This window comes from Nuphar pumila, chromosome 13 (assembly GCF_984573655.1).
Source record: "Nuphar pumila chromosome 13, dmNupPumi1.hap1.1, whole genome shotgun sequence".
NCBI classification, from domain to species: Eukaryota; Viridiplantae; Streptophyta; class Magnoliopsida; order Nymphaeales; family Nymphaeaceae; genus Nuphar; species Nuphar pumila.
The window spans coordinates 30199435-30218990 of record NC_143261.1 but is presented as its reverse complement, the minus strand read 5'-3'; the positions used below and the strand labels follow the sequence as shown (position 1 = coordinate 30218990).

Sequence of the window (19556 nt, the reverse complement as noted above, 5' to 3'; positions counted from 1 at the left end):
TCTTGTTGGGCTAGTGACTTTAGTTTCTCATACTGAGGATCCTCTTTCTGACCTTCAATAATCTTTGTAAGGATCTCCGGACGGGCAGATAAATTAGATAATTTGATATTTCCCACGACATCTGAGAACGGTTTCCAATCAATGAATTCTTCCACCAAATTCCACCCTTTTGTCAAAAGACTAGACAAACTGCAACCGGCTTTGCGGCTGAGGGAGTCAGCTACCACATTTGCCTTTCCTGGGTGATAGGAAATGGTGAAATCGTAATCCTTTATAAACTCCAACCATCGTCGTTGTCGCATGTTCAACTCTTTCTGGGAAAACAGGTACTTGAGACTTTTGTGATCAGTAAATACCTCGAATTGTTCCCCATACAGGTAATGTCGTCATATTTTCAAAGCGAACACTACGGCTGCCAATTCGAGATCATGAGTTGGATAGTTTCGTTCATGAATCTTTAATTGGCGAGAGGCATATGCTATCACCTTACCATTTTGCATTAAAACACATCCCAACCCAGTACCTGATGCGTCTGAGTAGACCACAAAACCACCATGACCTGAAGGTAAAGCCAACACTGGTGCGGTGGTAAGCTTCTTCTTTAAGATTTGGAAACTCTCCTCGCACTTATCCGTCCATTCGAACTTGATTCCTTTCCTCAGGAGCTTGGTCATGGGCATAGCAATCCGTGAAAAGTCCTGAATGAATCTTCTATAATAGCCTGCTAATCCTAGAAAACTCCTGATATCGCTGATATTCTTCGGTTGACCCCAATTTAATACAACTTCAACTTTAGCCGGGTCCATAGCGACTCCATCTCGCGATATGACATGACCCAAGAACATGACCTTCTCGAGCCAGAATTCGCACTTGGAGAATTTGGCGAACAACTGGTGTTCCTTGAGAGTCCCCAATACGATCCTCAAATGTTCACGATGTTGTTCTATACTTTCAGAGTATATAAGTATATCATCAATAAAAACAATCACAAAAGTATCCAAGTATGCTCTGAATACCCTATTCATCAAATCCATGAATGCGGCGGGAGCATTTGTCAGTCCGAATGGCATAACTACGAACTCGTAGTGACCGTACCTTGTTCTAAAGGCTGTCTTGGGAATATTCTCGTCCTTGATCCGAAGTTGGTGATATCCAGATCTAAGATCGATTTTTGAAAACACCTTAGCCTTTTGCAATTGGTCGAACAAGTCTTCAATGCGAGGTATGGGATACTTATTTTTGACTGTTGCTTGATTCAACATCCGATAGTCTATACACAGCCTCATAGAACCATCCTTCTTCTTTACAAAAAGAACTGATGCTCCCCATGGTGACACACTTGGTCTAATGAAACCTTGTTCCATCAACTCTTGGAGTTGTTTCTTCAGCTCCTCCAACTCTACTGGAGCCATACGATAAGGCGCTTTCGAGATCGGTGCCGTCCCAGGCACCAACTCGATATGAAAATCCACCTCACGCTGTGGAGGTAGTCCAGGCAACTCATCCGGAAACACTTCTGGGAATTCACGAACTACTTCAAGTTCTTCTAATGGTGTGACCTTCGACTCGCAGGAGAATACGTTTACTAGGAATGCCCGGCACCCCTGTCGCATATACTTCTGAGCCTTTAATATAGATACAATTCGACCCTTCACTGTAGGTCTAGAAAGCCGAAACTCAACCTTTGGCAATCCTGGTCGGGACAAAACCACTTTTCCTTGGCGGCAGAGAACATTGGCATAATGTTCATATAACCAATCCATCCCCAATATGACATCATATTCAGTCATATCGAGCAAGATTAGGTCAGCAGGTAAGTTCTGCCCTTCCAGTACAATTACGACATCAGGGATGTAGTTTACACATATCGAATTGTATCCTATCGGATTATACACATATAATTCATGTTTCAGAGATTCAGTATGTTCACCAAGTAATTTTGCAAACTCTACGGATATAAACGAATGTGTAGCACCACAGTCAAATAGAACAAGTGCAGCACAGCCATTGACACATACAGTACCTTGTACCAGATTTCCTTTCTCCAACTCTTCCGCAGTGGTGGCATATACTCGTCTCAGCACCCTCTTCTGTGCATTTTGCTGTGGTGTTTGCTGCGGCTGAGATGGTTGATGTTGCTGTCCTCCTCCGGCATTACGTTTCTGCATATCCGCCATCTTCTTGTGGCACTGACGGGCATAATGACCCATCTTTCCACAGTAGAGACATGCTTCGGTGTCTCTAGGGCAAGGTTGTCCGTAGTGGGACCGGTTGCACTTCTGGCACACCCGATTTTGTCCTTGTTGTTGCGGAGGACGATTTCCACCATTGTACTTTTGCTTCTTGTAAGGTAGCTGGTACTTCTTGCCACCGTGGTGCTGCGGCGGACCGGCTCCCCATTTTCCCGGTGTGTCCTTTTGACTCTTCCTTGATCGCTCCCATTCTTCATTCAGCATAGTAGCCACTTCAATGGCTTGTGCGAGGGTGGACGGCAGATTAATCATCACTCGTGGTCGTAATCCGTCCTTGAGTCCGCGGACATACCTAGTTGCTCTGGCTTTATCATTCGCGAACAAATTTGGGCAATAACGCTCCAAGGTCCGAAATTTGGTAGTGTATTCCACCAAATTCATATTTCCTTGAGTAAGCTCCAAAAACTCCTGATGCTTCTGATCACGAGCGTACTGGGGGAAATATGTCTCTAAAAATGTTCGTTTGAAATCTTCCCATGGAATAGTATCCACTCCGGCAAAGTGGATGGTTCGGGTTGTGTCCCACCATTTCTGTGCATCTTCCGTCAAGCGGTAGGTGCCGAAGTCCGTTTGCTTATCATCGGGAACAGACAGAACCCGAAAAGCTCGTTCTGTCTCGGCAATCCAACTCTCGGCTAGTTCCGGATCAGCCTTGCCTGAGAAGGTAGGCGGGTTCAACTTCAAGAACTTCTCATACGTGATTGTGCTCGTATTATGCCTTTCACTTATGGCTGCGGCTAACTCCGCCTGGTGGCGCATTTGAGTGTCCATGGTTTGAGCCAGATTACCGAGAGTTTCCATCACGAAACCCCTTTGGTCCTGCCATTCATTTGCCGTGCTCGAACTAGCTTGGGATCGACGGTACATCTAATAATCATTTCAATACACACAGTTTTACTATCTTTGCATTATAGTGTTTCAAAAATCATTACAGGTATATATTTATACTTATATAGGAGAAACAATTTAATTATCATGACTACTAAAGTAAAATAAATAAAATATACTCACAGAGCGATCTCAGGATGTGGCATGACCGTGAACTTTGATTTATTGTTCCCAGGCTCTGATACCATAACTGTAACGCCCCAAAATTTTAACCCAGATTTTTCAGGATTTTTTTTTTTGAAACCAACAAATGATTCTAGGGTTAAGCATTTCAGAACGATACAGGAAGGTAAAAGCAACCATACCATTTATTTTTATTTCAATAATAATAGAATCCAAAAAGAGTTTATCACATCATCAGTCTTAAAACAAAAATTTCAATCAAAAAGCCATTAGGACCGCCAGGGAACAAATAGATCCAGTTCTGGTCAGCTCCGCATCCTGCTTCGCTCATGGACTACTCTGTGCCTGAAAATTATAGGAATTAGACTACCACGTCTAAGTAGGAAAACTGTAATTATTCTTGCAAGTAGATCATGTGTCAGGTGTGTGATGTGGGTGTCGTGTTTGATTTTCAGTCTAAACATAAACACATAAGGAATTCGATGCAACAGCAATAACAGACATATATCTAAATAAAAAGGTGGGTTATGTAACAGTTATACTTAATCACAAAAAGCACGTTACGCAACTACAACAATTAAGCAAGGTATTAAGCAATTAAAGCAGAACTTACACTAACATGAATAACATCTATATAACATTCATAATATAAATTCAATTAACTAATATATGCACAGTTTAGAAAGTTGTTTCATCATAAGCACCAAATATAAAGCATGATGAAAGAGTATGCAAATGTCTTTTTAATGACTCCAACACAGTGATACCTAACTGTTCTAGTTGATGTTTATCTTTTCTTATCCCGCGGGTACACACGGGCCAAGGCAACCATCACAGAAGAGAACGTTCGGGGGTATATTATTCAAAGTTGTTTTATTAACCCGAACATTCTAACTGTGACTGAAATCCCAAGGGAGCGGCCAGTGACCGAGAGAATCTCCCAAAGGCCAAAACCAAAACAGGATGCATCCCTAACTTCTGCAGAAGAATATGGAACTACCACCTATGACACATTTGGTAGTCTGGGTCCCCCGACTCTGAGGACTGGGACCAACGAGTCGCTTTACGCTCGAAACTAAACACATGTCCCCAGAGTTTTGTACCACCTACCCTCTCCAAGGTAAGCCTGAAACTGAGTGGGTTACTCTTTTTATTTAAATTTATTTCCCGAAGTGCAGGGCATTTCCCCAACTTCCTTCTACTACCACGGCAGTAGAATTCTCATCCTTAGTTTATTTACCAAGGTGAATAAATCATCCAAATCCCTTTTCCATATTGATTGCTTAAACCCACTCAAAGTGCTTCGGTGCCTTTAAACCAGTCAAGCACAGAAATTAAATTTAAGTTTCTTACCAGTGTTTTGATCATTATTCATAATGTTTCGGTGTCTTTAAACCGTCAAGCACCAAGGCCCCGGTACCTTTAAACCAGTCGGGCGCACAACCTTTAATATTAAGTTTTTCATCAGTTTTATTGCCACAGCATAAAAGCTAATAGTCTAGTACCCGTACCAGGTATTCAACCCATATTGCCCATTAGGCTGGGTTTCCCAAATGACACTAGTTATAGTTCATCCAATCCATTTTGTGTTATGTTCCAATATAATGGGTATAGTCCCTTTTTGATGATTGAGCATGGTACATATACACAACAGCTAATGGAGTACTGCTGAAACAACTCACCCAGCCTATCTAGGCCTATAAATTTTGAATCCCACATGTGCAAGAATTAAGTCTTAACATTTTCCTCCAACAGGTACAAGGGGTTTTGGATTTGATTAGGTCACAGTCCAGCTACAGTAATTGGGCCTGTTGGTTATCACAATTCAGCATGCAAATTTGCCATGAGCATAAAATTGGGGTAAAGCAAACAATGTATAGGTATCCATTACAAGAAATTTTCTTCAAAATAATAAGTTGCTCACTTAAGGCTACTCTTCATATGCTACATTCTATTGAACAACAACATATTGCAATATCCACCTAACATAAGTTAACCAAATTAATGTGCACAGGTCCTAGGCATGCCTCACATCAACATTTCATATAATAAAGAAAAAAAAAACAATTCATGAGATCTTCAAAAATATGCACAGAACTGATTCGTGAGATTTCAAGTATTTTGCATTCAAATATCAGGTCCTTATGAAGTCGAAACTACAGCCCTTCAGTTGATAACAGAGTGCACGAAGGACCAAGCAGCACCTAATCCCCATACTAGAGTTAGTCCTGTATTTAAGTGTGTAAGTTGTGTGTGACCTAGTTAAATACGGATCTATGTGTGTGAGAATCCGTATACTATATTCAGTTATAATAATTGTATTTATACCACAAGTTATTCACAAATTAGAAACCTTAATGGTGGTGCTAAACAATCCTTAATAGTAACCTGTGAAACCCTACCTTAATCTTTATGGATTGAGAGATAGAATATGTTAGCATAAGGTATAAGCAGAACCAGAATTATCTTAAAAGATAAGCAGAGTCTGATATATGAGATTAACATGTATCCAGGTCTGATAACAGTCATCAACAGATAACCAGATTTGCTCACAGACAGTGAAATCACAGGTAATCCGATTTTATAGTAATTGTCAAGTGATATGAAAGCAGCGTTGGCAACAGGCTACCTATGATACTTTTAGTCACGTAGGCAAACCGAATCAACCTATCAAATCCTAAACTGTTAACAGGCATACCAATCGTCCATATCCAGATAGGGTAAGAGTCAACTAAACAAACCCAACAAACAAAACAAAAGCGACGATTCAACATTATCAATTTAATATGAAATCACACCCACTAATTAATAGAATTTCATATATCCGACACACACACAAGTTGTCATATTGTTCTGGTACCAACAGTGTACCCATCAATGCCCCAGTCGGCAGGAATCGAAGGTTGTCCCTTGAACAACCCAGAAAATTCATAGGTTATTAGGGATTCGAGAAGCCCCTAACCGAACTCAGCAAAATTCCATCAACATTCAAAGCCCCTCGTTTTATTACACGAATACCCCATCACTTATTTGGATTTTTCACCGTAGCCGAAATTGAAATTCCCTTTTTACAGAAATGTGAAACCAATAACCCCCTTTACGATAACAATCCTAAACAAACCCTATCGATTTGGGTTGTAGACAACCCACACTCCACCAACACATGATTAACCTGAAAAAAAAACAATCACAGAAAACCTACCATTATCCGGCGAGGGTGTTGCGGCATCCACGAGAGGGGTCGATCGGCCTGGACAGCACCACCACCGGCGAGGTCGGCTCTTCACTGCAAGGCCTCGAGCTGCAGCCCGAGATCGGAGGTGATTCGAGGTTTAGAGAGGTAGAAGAGAGTGAGAGAGAGAATGGGACAGCGAGAGAGAGAAGGAAGGGTTCGGGGTCCTCCCTTTGTAGGTGGATGCCCCCCCCCCCCCCCCCGAAAAGGAAGGGAAAAATACCCTCCCGGCGGCTGCGGCTTTCCCCCTTCCCCATTTTAAAAAATGTTAGGGTTCAAAAGAACCCTAACCTGCGGCTTATCGGGGAAGAGGGTTTCCTCCCTCTTCATTTTTATCGGGCGGCCCTCTTATCACCCCCCCCCCCCCCCCCTTTTGTATTTTTTTTTTCCTTTACAGTGTGTGGGCCGGGTCCGAGTCCGACCCACGACCCGCACTCGGGGTCCAACCACATGTTGGATCCGGGTCTTATTTAAAAAAATATGGGTTCATAATTGGATCTGAAACCCCTCCTATGTATTTATTTTATTTATTTTCCTATTTACATATTTTAATATTTAAATAGGTTTATCTCGTATAATATGGGTTCTGGATCTTAAACTTGGATCCGTGCCCAGATTCGCCCATTTTATGCCTAAAATACTAAAAACTTTAAATGTAAACATTGCGGTTATTACAGATTTTGTATATAAGCAGTGAGAGAGAAATCCCCATCTCGTGGCTATTATGTGTTTGTTTGTGCTTCGAATAAAGCGTGTGTTGTGTTTGGTAGGTACATATTTATGCATGAGCATTGGAAGTCATGGATGTTTTTTCATGTGATGAGACAAATGAGAATTGAACTTGTAAGGGACATCAATGAGTAATTCTTTCCACGACCCTGAAGTTGTTTGTCAGACATAGGGAAGCTTCTTGTAGCCTTTCCTTGGTACCAACTCGATATAACCATGTTTCTTCTGGATCTTACTCTGGTTAGAAAACAGTTGATTTATCATTATCCTCAATGAGGAATGAAGTGATTGTATGAATTAAAGAAATGCATGTACTAAAGTTCAATTTAGTTTCCTTTTCATGTTTATCATATGTGAACATAAAGGTAACAACATAGAATTTACTAGTGGGTTTATTTCTCTGTAAAGTGACCTTTTGTTTCATGTTTGATGGGGTTTTTTTTCATGTAGTATGATGCCTAAGTTTTGGACGGTGTTGTCTTTTCTATGCATCAATACGAGCACTGTCTGCTTACAATTACGTAATCAAGTTTTATTTTCCAGGTTATTAAAGGTATTACTGATGGAGGAGTAGACTATTCATTTGAATGTGTTGGTGATACTGGAGCCATCTCAACTGCCTTACAGTCTTGCTGTCATGTTAATAACATTCTCCCTGCTATTTACTCATACCACATTTGAACCGATGTCAATTTCACTTCACATTGTTCATATTCCATTCAGGGTTGGGGCCTAACTGTGACTCTTGGAGTTCCAAAAGTAAAACCTGAAGTTTCAGCCCACTATGGACTACTACTATCCGGCAGAACCTTGAAGGGCTCTCTGTTCGGTGGATGGAAGCCCAAATCTGAGTTGCCCATGCTTGTGGACATGTATTTAAAGAAGGTTGTTTCCCATATCCCTATCTTTCATCATCTGGTATGTCTTGAATTGCTGGTAGGCATAGACTTAGGGTGCTTGTAACACCCTTTGATTCTTGGATTTTCGCAAGATCTTGTGATTGCAAATCGCAAGCACACCTCTTTCTCAAGTTTATTGAAACATAAAAGGGTATGCGGCTGTGATTGTAATTCTTGAGAATGCTCATCCCTTGAAGCCCGTGATTCTTGATCTCGAGATTAACCTTGTGACCAACAATCATAGCTTCTACTTTCTCAGTTGTGGTTGCTCATCCCCACCTATGATGAAAGCAAATGTTGCCTTGGTAAAACAGATAAGAGAAGGCGGAACCTGAACTTTGCAACGAAATAAGGTGTTCACAAACACAATGACACTAAAGGGCTACAAGATACACAATCACAAAAGCCACTTATGGGCAAAATACAAAAGCCACAAAGGGCCGACACACAAAAGATAAAAAATATAATCATTATTAAGATTAAATGCACACAAAATGCATAGAATACAAGGGACTTAAAGTCCCATATTTATACACAAGGTGGGGAGTGAGGAGCTCCCAATATAGCTGTTGGGAGCTCCCAACGGTTATATTGTCAAGGACAATAATGACCTTGACAATATAACAAAGGACAACAATAATAAAAATGAAGAGAAATAAAAATAATAAAAACAGCTTAGCCCTTTATGGGTTGTTCCTATTACAAGGATCAAACAAAATACCTATAGAGGGTACAACAACAAAAAAATATACCTATATATATAAAGGTAATTTCTCGACGAGGGCATTTCTCAGAGAGATTTTCAAAAGTTGATAAACCTCGAGAATATCTCGGGAGTTTAAAAAAATTTAAAAATATATAAATAACAAAAAAAAACTAAGAAAATAATAAGTTTTGCATTATTTTTCTTTCAAAAATATAAAGAAACATGTTTTAAAATATAAATGAAACAAAAAATAGAAAATGCAAACTTAAAATAAAAAAGAGTTTTTTTCAAAAAATATTGCGATATTTTGAAAATATCGCAAGAGATATTGGTGTTTCTCGCATTATTTTTAAAATATCACCGATATCAATGACAATGATATATATATATATATACAAATGAACACTCATATCATATTCTAACACCCCCCTAAAACTCATAGAGTGACAACCAAGAGTTTGCCTAGGAAAAAGTGGAATCTGAGAGAGGGCAGTGCCTTAGTGAAGAAATCCATCAGTTGATACTCAGATGGTACATATGGTAAAGTGATGGTCTTCTTCAGGATTTCTTCATGGATATAATGGCAATCTATTTCAATATGTTTTGTTCACTCATGAAATGTATGATTGCTAGACGATGCTCTTGTTATCACGACATAATCTTGAGTGTTCATTTATATAGACTCTCAAGTCTTCTAGTAATTGTCACAACCACACTAATTCAAAAGTCGTAGTGGTCATGACACAATAATTAGCTTCTGTAGAGGACATGAACATTTTTTGTTGCTTTTTGCATCTTTAAGATATCAAGGATTCACCTATAAAAATACAAAAACCTATGGTTGAGCGACAATCATTTACATCTCCTACTCAATCAAAGTCAGAATATGCAATAATATCTATTAAGGATGAAGATGATAAAAAATAAATCATGATTAATAGTATTTTTAACATATCTAACTATCATCATTACAACACTCATGTATTGTAGTGGGAGAATGTTGGAATTGACTAGCAATATGAATAACATGGGCAATATCATGACGAGCAATAAAAATGTAAGTTAGAGCGCCAATCATTTGGCAATATGGAGTTAGATCTTTCAGAGGTTCTTCATCATCTTTCTTCATTTTTGAATTGATGATCTCTAATGTGTAAACTCTCTTTTCATCAGTAAGACCAGACCTTTCAATTATCTCAGCTGCATACTTAGTATGAGACAAAAAATACCCACGGGGTGAATAAGCAACTTCAATTCCAAGAAAATATCGAAGAAAACCAAGATCTGTTATATCAAAATTGTTTTTTAGAGCATCTTTGATCTGACTATCTCTCTGTTTATCACCTCTTGTGATAATCATATCATCCACATAAAGGAATAAGATGACTATACCTGCATCAGAAGATTTAACAAACAATGCAGTATCAGTATAACAAAAGTTTTATCGGTAGTTGAAACATAAGAATGATTTGGGTTAATATAGCATTCATATAGTATGGACTCATTTGGAGTCATATGAAAGGAAGCACTGAAATTAAGAATCCAAGAAGTCTTATTAAGATCAATGCACGTAGATACGACCACACCAAAGGGGAAAGAGGCTTGATTTTTTAACATTGGTTGTAGTGCATCTATGAGTTGTGCTAGTGACATTGAGCCAACGCTTTTGGAGCTTTCATCTACACAATTTCTTTCAAAAGATGACCCTATGGAGGCCACTTTTTTTCATCTCTTCGATCTTTTCTTCTCCTCTTTGAGCAAAATGGCTTGATGTGGCCCGGCTCGTTGCAAAAATTGCATATTATTTTACCACTCTTCTTGTTTTCATAGTCATTTGAGTTTCTTCCAAAGTGAGGAGGCTTGTAAGTTCTTGTATGGTTTTCGGGTTTTGACATAGAAAAAACCGACTATTCATCCTTGGAAGTGGTGGGTTTCTCTAACCTATTTTCTTTCATAGTCAATTCTTCTAGAGTTTCAATTATGGTAGGAATACCCTCTCTATGGAGGAGCAGATTTGGTCTCCTCAAACTCGGGTCTAAGTGTAATGAAGTGCCGGATGAAGTCTCCAAGAGCAAAACAAGAGAGCACGCACATACACAAATAGCCACTAATGGGCAAAAGAACAACACAACCACTTAAAGTGGTAAGGCACCCAAAAGAAGAGGAAAAATATATATTCCACTCAAAAGGCTTCAAAGAAGCATGCTTTACAATGGGGAGAAACCCCTTTATTTATAGACAAAAGAGGAGGCCTTGGAAGGGCTCCTAGAGGGACGTTGGAGCCCTTCCAACGGTCATAAATATGACAGTTGGATGCTCCAACGTCCCCCTAGGTGGGGCCCATTCCAAGGAGGAAAAGGAAAAGAATAAAGAAAATAAAAAAGAAAGAAAAAATACAATATGCGATAAGAAGTAAAAAGACTGTTTTACCCCTATATGGGTCTATTTACAAAAGATATAAATATATATATATTTATATATGTAGATAGACACATAGACATATATATAATTAATATATATATGTGTATGTGTCGTGATCTATATATATAAATATATATATGTACAACATATTTTAACACCCCCCCTCAAACACACGGTGAGATCACCGAGAGTTTGCTAAGGAGAAAGAAGAAACGAGGCGATGGCAAAGCTTTGGTGAAGAAGTCCGCCAACTGGTACTCGGTTGGAACATAAGGCAATTGAATGGTGCCTCGTAGGAACTCATCACGAACATAATGGCAATCCATCTCAATGTGCTTTGTTCTTTCATGAAAGGTGTCATTGCTGGCAATGTAGATAGAGCTCTTGTTGTCGCAGCACAGCTTTGAGGGAGTTGAGAATGAGACTCCCATATCTTTAAGCAAGCTTCTTAACCATACGATCTCCGTGGTGGTAGTGGCCATCGCACGATACTCTGCTTCAGTAGAAGAGAGTGAAACTTTCTGTTGCTTCTTACACCTCCAAGAGATAAGTGACTCTCCAAGAAACACACAATACCCTGTGGTAGAAATACGATCATCGGGGTTACCACCCCAATCAGAGTCAGTATAAGCAAGTAAAGTAAGAGGTGAAGAAGAGGGTAAGAATAATCCTTTTGTTATGGTGCCTTTCAGATATCTGATAATTCTCATGACAGCAGCCATGTGAATGGTGGAGGGAGCAGTCTGAAATTGACTTGCACTATGAACTGCATGAGAAATATCGGGCCTAGTGATGGATAAGTATGTGAGCGACCCAATCAATTGACGATAAGGTGTGGGATCAGCTAAAGGAGTGCCATCACTAGCTCTCATCTTGGCATTGATTATTTCTGGCGTCTCCACCTTCTTGTCATCAGTCAGTCCAGATCTGTCAATAATGTCGGAGGCAAGCTTCATCTGAGAGAGGACATACCCTTTGGGAGAGTATGCAACTTCAATACCTAAAAAATATCTTAGATAACCAAGATCAGACATATCAAAATTTTCTTTGAGAATATTCTTAATAAGGTTAATACCTCTCTTATCATTACCTGTGATAATCATGTCATCAACATATAATAACAGAATTGTAATGTGATCATTAGAATTTTTAACAAACAAAGCAGTATCAGTATAACATGAGGAGAAACCATTATCAAGAACTACTTTGCTAAAAAGATCATACCAAGCTTTAGGTGCTTGTTTAAGACCATAGAGAGCTTTATTTAACTTTAGAATATTTCCTTTACCAATTTCAAGACCTGGCGGAGGATCCATAAGCACTTCTTCATATAAATTTCCATTTAAAAAAGCGTTTTTAACGTCAAGTTGATATATAGGCCATTGTTTAATGGAGGCTAAGGCAATTAAAGTTCTTACACTAGTCATCCTAGCTACGGGAGCAAAGGTTTCCTCATAATCAATTACATATTCTTGGGCATAGCCTTTTGCAACCAAACGAGCCTTGTATCTCTCAAGAGATCCATCACACTTGGTTTTAACTTTATATACCCATCTACACCCAATTGCCTTTTTTCCTGATGGTTGGGGAATAATACTCCAAGTTTTAGCTTTGTTAAGAGCCTCTAATTCAACTTTCATTGCTTCAATCCAATGTGGATGATCTTTAGCTTCTTTAAAGGAAGTAGGCTCATGATATGAATGAATTAACATGAGACAAGCCCTATAATTAGGTGAGAAAGATTCATAAGATACAAATTTTTGTGGAGGTCTACTATTACGAGAAGATCTCCTAGGTGCATTAATAGGTTCTTCTAATGAGAGATCTTGAGAATATCTTTCAAGAGCAGGTTGATGTTCAATTCCTGACCGCCGGGTATATACATTCATTTCATTAAGATTCTCAACTTGAGAATCATTACCATGCTGAAGTATATCATTATGATGGGAGATGCCATCACAAGTATTATCGCAAGTACTTGCATCTGGTGTTTCAATTCTAGGAGCAAGATCAAATAGGAAGGAATAGTCAAGGTTTTCTCTAGATGTGTGAACATCAAATCCATTTTGTTCTTCAAGAAAATTTACATTTCTTGATTTATAGAGTTTATTATTTCGAGTGTCATAGCATCTATAACCTTTTTGATTTTCACCATATCCAATGAATGCACATTCAATAGCTTTAGGTGATAGTTTATCTTGTCCTTGAACAAGCACAAAACATTTACATCCAAATATCCTTAATCTATTAAAATCTGGAGTAATTTTGAATAATTTTTCAAAAGGTGATACATTTTTTAAAGAAGCAGAGGGCATACAATTGATTAAATATGTTGCGGTAAGAAGAGCTTCGGCCCAAAAGTTTTTAGGAACATTTTTAGAAACAAAAAGTGTTCTTGTAGTTTCAATTAAATGTCTATGTTTTCTTTCCGCAAGACCATTTTGTTGTGGGGTTTTAGGACAAGATCGTTGATGTAAAATTCCATTTGTTTTGAAATAATTTTGAAAATCTTTAGACATGTATTCTCCTCCAGAGTCGGATCTAAATATAGCTATATTGTTTTGAAATTGGTTTTGAATAAGAATATGAAATTCTTTAAAATTATTAAAGACATCGGATTTATTTTTAATAATGTATACCCATGTATATCTAGTAAAGTCATCAACAAAACTAACATAGTAAGAGTAGCCTCCCTTGGACAGAACGGGTGCCGGTCCCCATACATCGGAATGCACAAGTTCAAAAGGTCTTTTTGACACAAAATTACTATGAGAATACGGAAGCGAATGAATTTTTCCAAGGATACAATCATTGCATGTGAATGTATTTGTATTACAAAATTTTTCCAAAAAAGGAAAGAGATACAATTTAGAAACACTAGGATGTCCAAGTCTTTTATGCCAAGTCTCAATATCTTTGGATTGAACATGATTACAAAATGATTTGGTTGGCAATGACAAAAAATCCATATAATAAAGATCCCCTCTTCTATGGCCTTGCCCAATCCGCTTCCCGGACCGGAGATCCTGCACATAGCAATGGGTAGGTGAAAAAGTGACATTACATTCAAAATCGGTAATTTGGGAAACGGAAAATAGATTTAAATTAAGTTTTGGAATAATTCGAATTTTGGGAACAAAAAATTCTTTGTTTTCATTATAAGTTTTCTCAAGATTCCCAATGCCTTCAACATCCAAGGATGTTCCATCGGCAGTGGAGACAAAAGATTTAAATTTGTTGAGACTTGTTTTTGATAAGAGTGATGCATTCGGAGTCATATGAAAGGAGGCACCCGAATCAAGAATCCAAGAGGTCATACCTGGGAAGGAGGAGATAGCGGCGCCGGAAGTGGATGGTGTAGAAGAAAACTGAGAGGAGCTCATCTTCATGAATTGTTGAAGAGTTTCGGTAAGATGAGCAAGAGACTCTTTTATGTCACCATCTTTCTTTGAGTCTTCATTTGGAGGAGCTTCACCAACGGAGGCCACCTTCTTTTTAAATCTTGGGCAATCCGGACGAATATGGCCCGGTTCATTACAATTATGGCAAATGATTTTCCTTCCTCCACCACCATTATTTTTGAAGAAATGAGGTGGTTTGTATGGCCTTACATTGTTGCCGGGTCTAGATACGGCATGAACTTCATCAACATCTCGTTTTAATGCCAAACGAGTCTCTTCTTGACATAAGTCGGCCAAAATATCACTTAGAGGAGTAGAAGCCCTATGGAGAAGGGATCCTCTAAGTTGCTCAAATTCGGGGCGAAGCCCATGAATAAATTGGAAAAATCTTTCTTTTTCCATTTGCTCTTGCCTCATAGCAATAGCACTACCCTCCCATTGGGGTTCGAGAAGGACAAGTTCATCCCATAAAGAGGATAGGGCACTATAGTAGTCCCTAATACTCATATCACCTTGTTTAGTAGCTCTTACCTTTTCTTGTAGGAAGAAATGCCTAGCAAGGTCTCTTTGAGTGTACATGCCTTTCATAAAGAACCAAGCTTCATTAGCCTTCTTGAATTTGGCGAGATTTGCACAAATCTTTAATTCAACATTGTTCATGAACCATGCTAAAATTTTAGCATGCTCACTTTCCCAATCTTCTAATTTAGAAAAGTAATCAAGAATAGCCTTCTCTTTTTCCTCTTCGTTCAAAGCTTTTTCCTCATTACCTTCAAACTTAGTCAACTTCAATTGTGGTTCCGGAATGGTTCCACATACATAACCCCAAAGTTTTTTACCTTTGAGATTGTTTTCCATGGCGGCCGCCCACATGCGATAATTGGTCCCATCCAATTTGAATGAGAGGTCGATTTTTGCATCCTTGTTGGCCATTTGTAGAAGAGGAATATAAATGCACGAAAGAGAAGGATATTATTACTTGTCAAAAGAAGATCCGATGAAGCTTTATCAACCAAGGCTCTGATACCATGTAATGAAGTGCCGGATGAAGTCTCCAAGAGCAAAACAAGAGAGCACGCACATACACAAATAGCCACTAATGGGCAAAAGAACAACACAACCACTTAAAGTGGTAAGGCACCCAAAAGAAGAGGAAAAATATATATTCCACTCAAAAGGCTTCAAAGAAGCATGCTTTACAATGGGGAGAAACCCCTTTATTTATAGACAAAAGAGGAGGCCTTGGAAGGGCTCCTAGAGGGACGTTGGAGCCCTTCCAACGGTCATAAATATGACCGTTGGATGCTCCAACGTCCCCCTAGGTGGGGCCCATTCCAAGGAGGAAAAGGAAAAGAATAAAGAAAATAAAAAAGAAAGAAAAAAAGGAAATAAAAGAAAAGGAGAAAAAATATAATATGCGATAAGAAGTAAAAAGACTGTTTTACCCCTATATGGGTCTATTTACAAAAGATATAAATATATATATATATATATATATATATATATATATATATATATATATATATATATAATTAATATATATATGTGTATGTGTCGTGATCTATATATATAAATATATATATGTACAACATATTTTAACACTAAGCCCATTAACAAATTGAAGAAATGCACAGAGCTTTATGTCATTGGGACAATGTCACTTAGGCTCTAAAACGGCTAATATATCACAAAGAAGAAAAAGAGCATTATAATATTCTCTTATGCTCATGTCTCTTTGGGTCATGATCCTCACTTTATTTTGGGGGTTACAAACATAGGCTATGTCTTTAACACAATACATATCTTGGAGATTCTTCCAAGCATCACTAGAAAAATCAAATTTTGTCAAACTAGAACATTTATTGATGTCAACACTATTAATGAGTCATCCCATGATTTTGGAATGACCTATTTTCTACTCTTTTCATCTCCTTTCGTAATTAACAACTTTATTCATTCCTTCTCTTTGAAGCATCACCTATTTGCCATTTTCATTCTTTGAGAGAACCAGTTTTGGTTCTTTCTTGGAGCCATCAACCAAACCCCATAGACCCTTTTGCCAAATTTTATGTTTTACTATGGATGCCTACGTCACATTATTAGTGTCATTGAGTCTTCCAAGAAGAGAAACGACGACTTTTCATTCATCATCTATTGATACAATAAAATAAGAGAGGGAGATAGAGAGAAAAAGAAAAAAATAATATAAGCAAGGTTCTTTAGAACACCATGAGTTCTTGATCATACGATCATCGATCTCACGTCCACACAAACAAGCTTCACACGATCGTCAATATCGATGACTTTTCATACCATATAGTCAAATAAGGTGTGAATAAATACAATGCCACTAAAGGGCTACAAGATCCACAATTACAAAAGCCACTTATGGGCAAAATACACCGTCACAAAGGGCTAACACACAAAAGATAAAAAATATAATCTTTATTAAGATTAAATGCACACAAAATGCATAGAATACAAGGAACTTAAAGTCCTATATTTATACACAAAGTGGGGAGTGAGGAGCTCCCAACGACTAGAATTCTAGCCATTGGGGAGCCCCCAACGGTTATATTGTCAAGGACAATAATGCCCTTGACAATATAACAAAGGACAACAATAATAAAAATAAAGAAAAATAAAAGTAAGAAAAACAATTTAGCTCCTAATGGGCTGTTCCTATTATTAGGGTCAAAAGACCAAAAATACCCCTAGAGGGTACAACAAATTACAGCAACAAAAAATATACCTATATATATGGACATATATATACATACAAAAATATATATACATCAATACATGTATGTATATGAACACACACACACACACACATATATATATATATATATATATATATATATATATATATATTTACAAAGGAACACTCGCATCATATTCTAACAAACTTGTCTCAACAAACTTGGTAAGAAGTGGCAAAGCAAGTAGAGAGGACAGTTCACTTGGTCACAGTTCTATTCATTTTACTGATTCCTTGCTGGTTATACAGTTTGCAAAAAATGTATGCAACAGCTTGTAGTGGTCAATAAGCACTAGGAAAGTTCATTGCAAAAAAAAATCCTGAGGAACGTGTGCAATAACACGTGATACTGATTGTTTCTCGTATATTCCTCTTTTAATTCTTATGCATCTGTGTAGTAATGTTTGATTGCAGGAAATTCAGATCGATGAGCTGATCACGAATAACTTCTCATTTGCTGATATAAACAAAGCATTTGACTTGATGAAAGAAGGCAACTGCTTGCGTTGTGTTATCCACGTATCAAATTAAATGTTTTCCTGGTGTACTACTTACTGCTTCATTTATCATGCACCGGCACTTGCCCAAGTGCATGTTTTTTTTTTTTAGTTTCTTTGATTTGTCATTTTCATCTCAATGGCTGTTCATCCTGCCGTGCCTGTGCACAAGCTTGCTTTGTGTAACGTGTGTTTCTTCCATTCCAAACTCTTCATTATGTACAAATCATGAGTTATGTTTTGGTTTCTTTCACTCTTTTAAGTGCGGTTACAAAAGTGAAGCTACATCGATCATGCGTCCAACTCCTTCAGAAAAACGTTCACGTGTGCAAATTCTACATAAAATGTTGTTTCTACCCAGATAGGCTAGACAGCCTACGGTAAGAACCATGAAGATAGAGCCGCCAATGGGTTGGCTTTGTGTCGGGTACCCAATGCAACCCAAACCTGCATTCTCGAGTATCGTCATAAAAAATTCCATCTGATGTATTATTCAGGTTACCAAAACCCGAGCCGAGTAGTATGAGAGTCGAATTTGGATTATGATTTTTGTTGGATATCCAACATGACCTGGCTTGACCCGAGTATTTTAATGCGTATTTTTCCAACAATTTTAAAGTGATAGTTTTGCAACATATTTGAGCTTGAAACCAAAACCTAAAACCTAACAACTCTTGAACTTAGTTTTACATCCAAGTTATTTCTTACCCTCTAAGATTATTTTGTCTCGATGGTGATTGGTCATGGTATCCATAGTGTTGCCTCCTTTTTGGCCAACCTGGTCATCAAGCATGCTTGACTCGACAGTTTCCCCTGCCTCCTGGCCTCTCACTTCATTTTGTTATTCCTCTGTACCGTTGCTTGAATCAAGACACCTGATCGGCCTGACTTTCCCAAAAGCCCACCACTACCCATTGATATGAATATGTTAGTTCATTAATTTTTGTTTAATCCAATAGTTTTATATTGTCGAAGAATTATGTGTTTGGAGGCAAGTGTTTACTTGCTAGTTTTTAATCAATTTGAACCTAGCCAATAAAACTAATGGTACTTTGCAATATGTTTTGATTGTTCTACATTGCTAATATAATATGCTAATTTTAAATGCATGAGTTTTCTTAGATTATTAGCAAATGTAACTTCTTAACATTTTATCCTAATTATAAAATAAATTGAGACACCCTATACCAAGATAATGGATACTTGGTTGTTATTAGTTTAGTTATTTGGTTAAATTCTATTTTAAACTTGATAATGATTTTGTCATATCTGATCATTAGGACTTAATTAAAGTTGAAAGTATGTTAAAATAAAATATTGTTAAAATGATTTATTGAGATCATAATTTTTTTTCCATTTTGGGTGATAAAAATTTATTTAAAATAAAATTTTGTAATGAAATAATATTTTGAAAATGCAAAAACTCATGAGGTACCCATGAATTTTGAAATTTGCCATGTTTAAATTTTCTTTTATTGAAAAGAGAATCCTATCATAGTAGTAATGAGTTGGCAAGTTGTAGAAATTCAAGGCAATACATTTTAACTTTGAAGAAAAATAGTTTACTTAAAAATCTATTATTTTTACATAGTGATAAAAATCTAAGTTGGATTTTTTATGAGCCAAGTTTTGGAAGAATGTTTGACT

At 37.7% G+C, this 19556-nt stretch overlaps 1 protein-coding gene across 2 annotated transcripts in view; it reads left to right on the top strand.

Moving 5' to 3' along the window:
• Positions 1 to 18171, top strand: part of LOC149818239 (GroES-like zinc-binding dehydrogenase family protein) — a 47522-nt gene extending 29351 nt beyond the window's left edge. The window contains exons 8-10 of one of the 2 annotated variants that reach the window (XM_089986013.1): positions 7768 to 7863; positions 7948 to 8109; positions 17827 to 18171. In XM_089986013.1, coding sequence (XP_089842139.1) covers positions 7768 to 7863; positions 7948 to 8109; positions 17827 to 17943 — 375 coding nt within the window. In that variant the 3' untranslated portion in view covers positions 17944 to 18171. The remainder of the gene's footprint in view (positions 1 to 7767; positions 7864 to 7947; positions 8110 to 17826) is intronic. The other variant, XM_089986014.1, reaches the window with a different exon arrangement.
• Positions 18172 to 19556: the final 1385 nt, after the last annotated feature.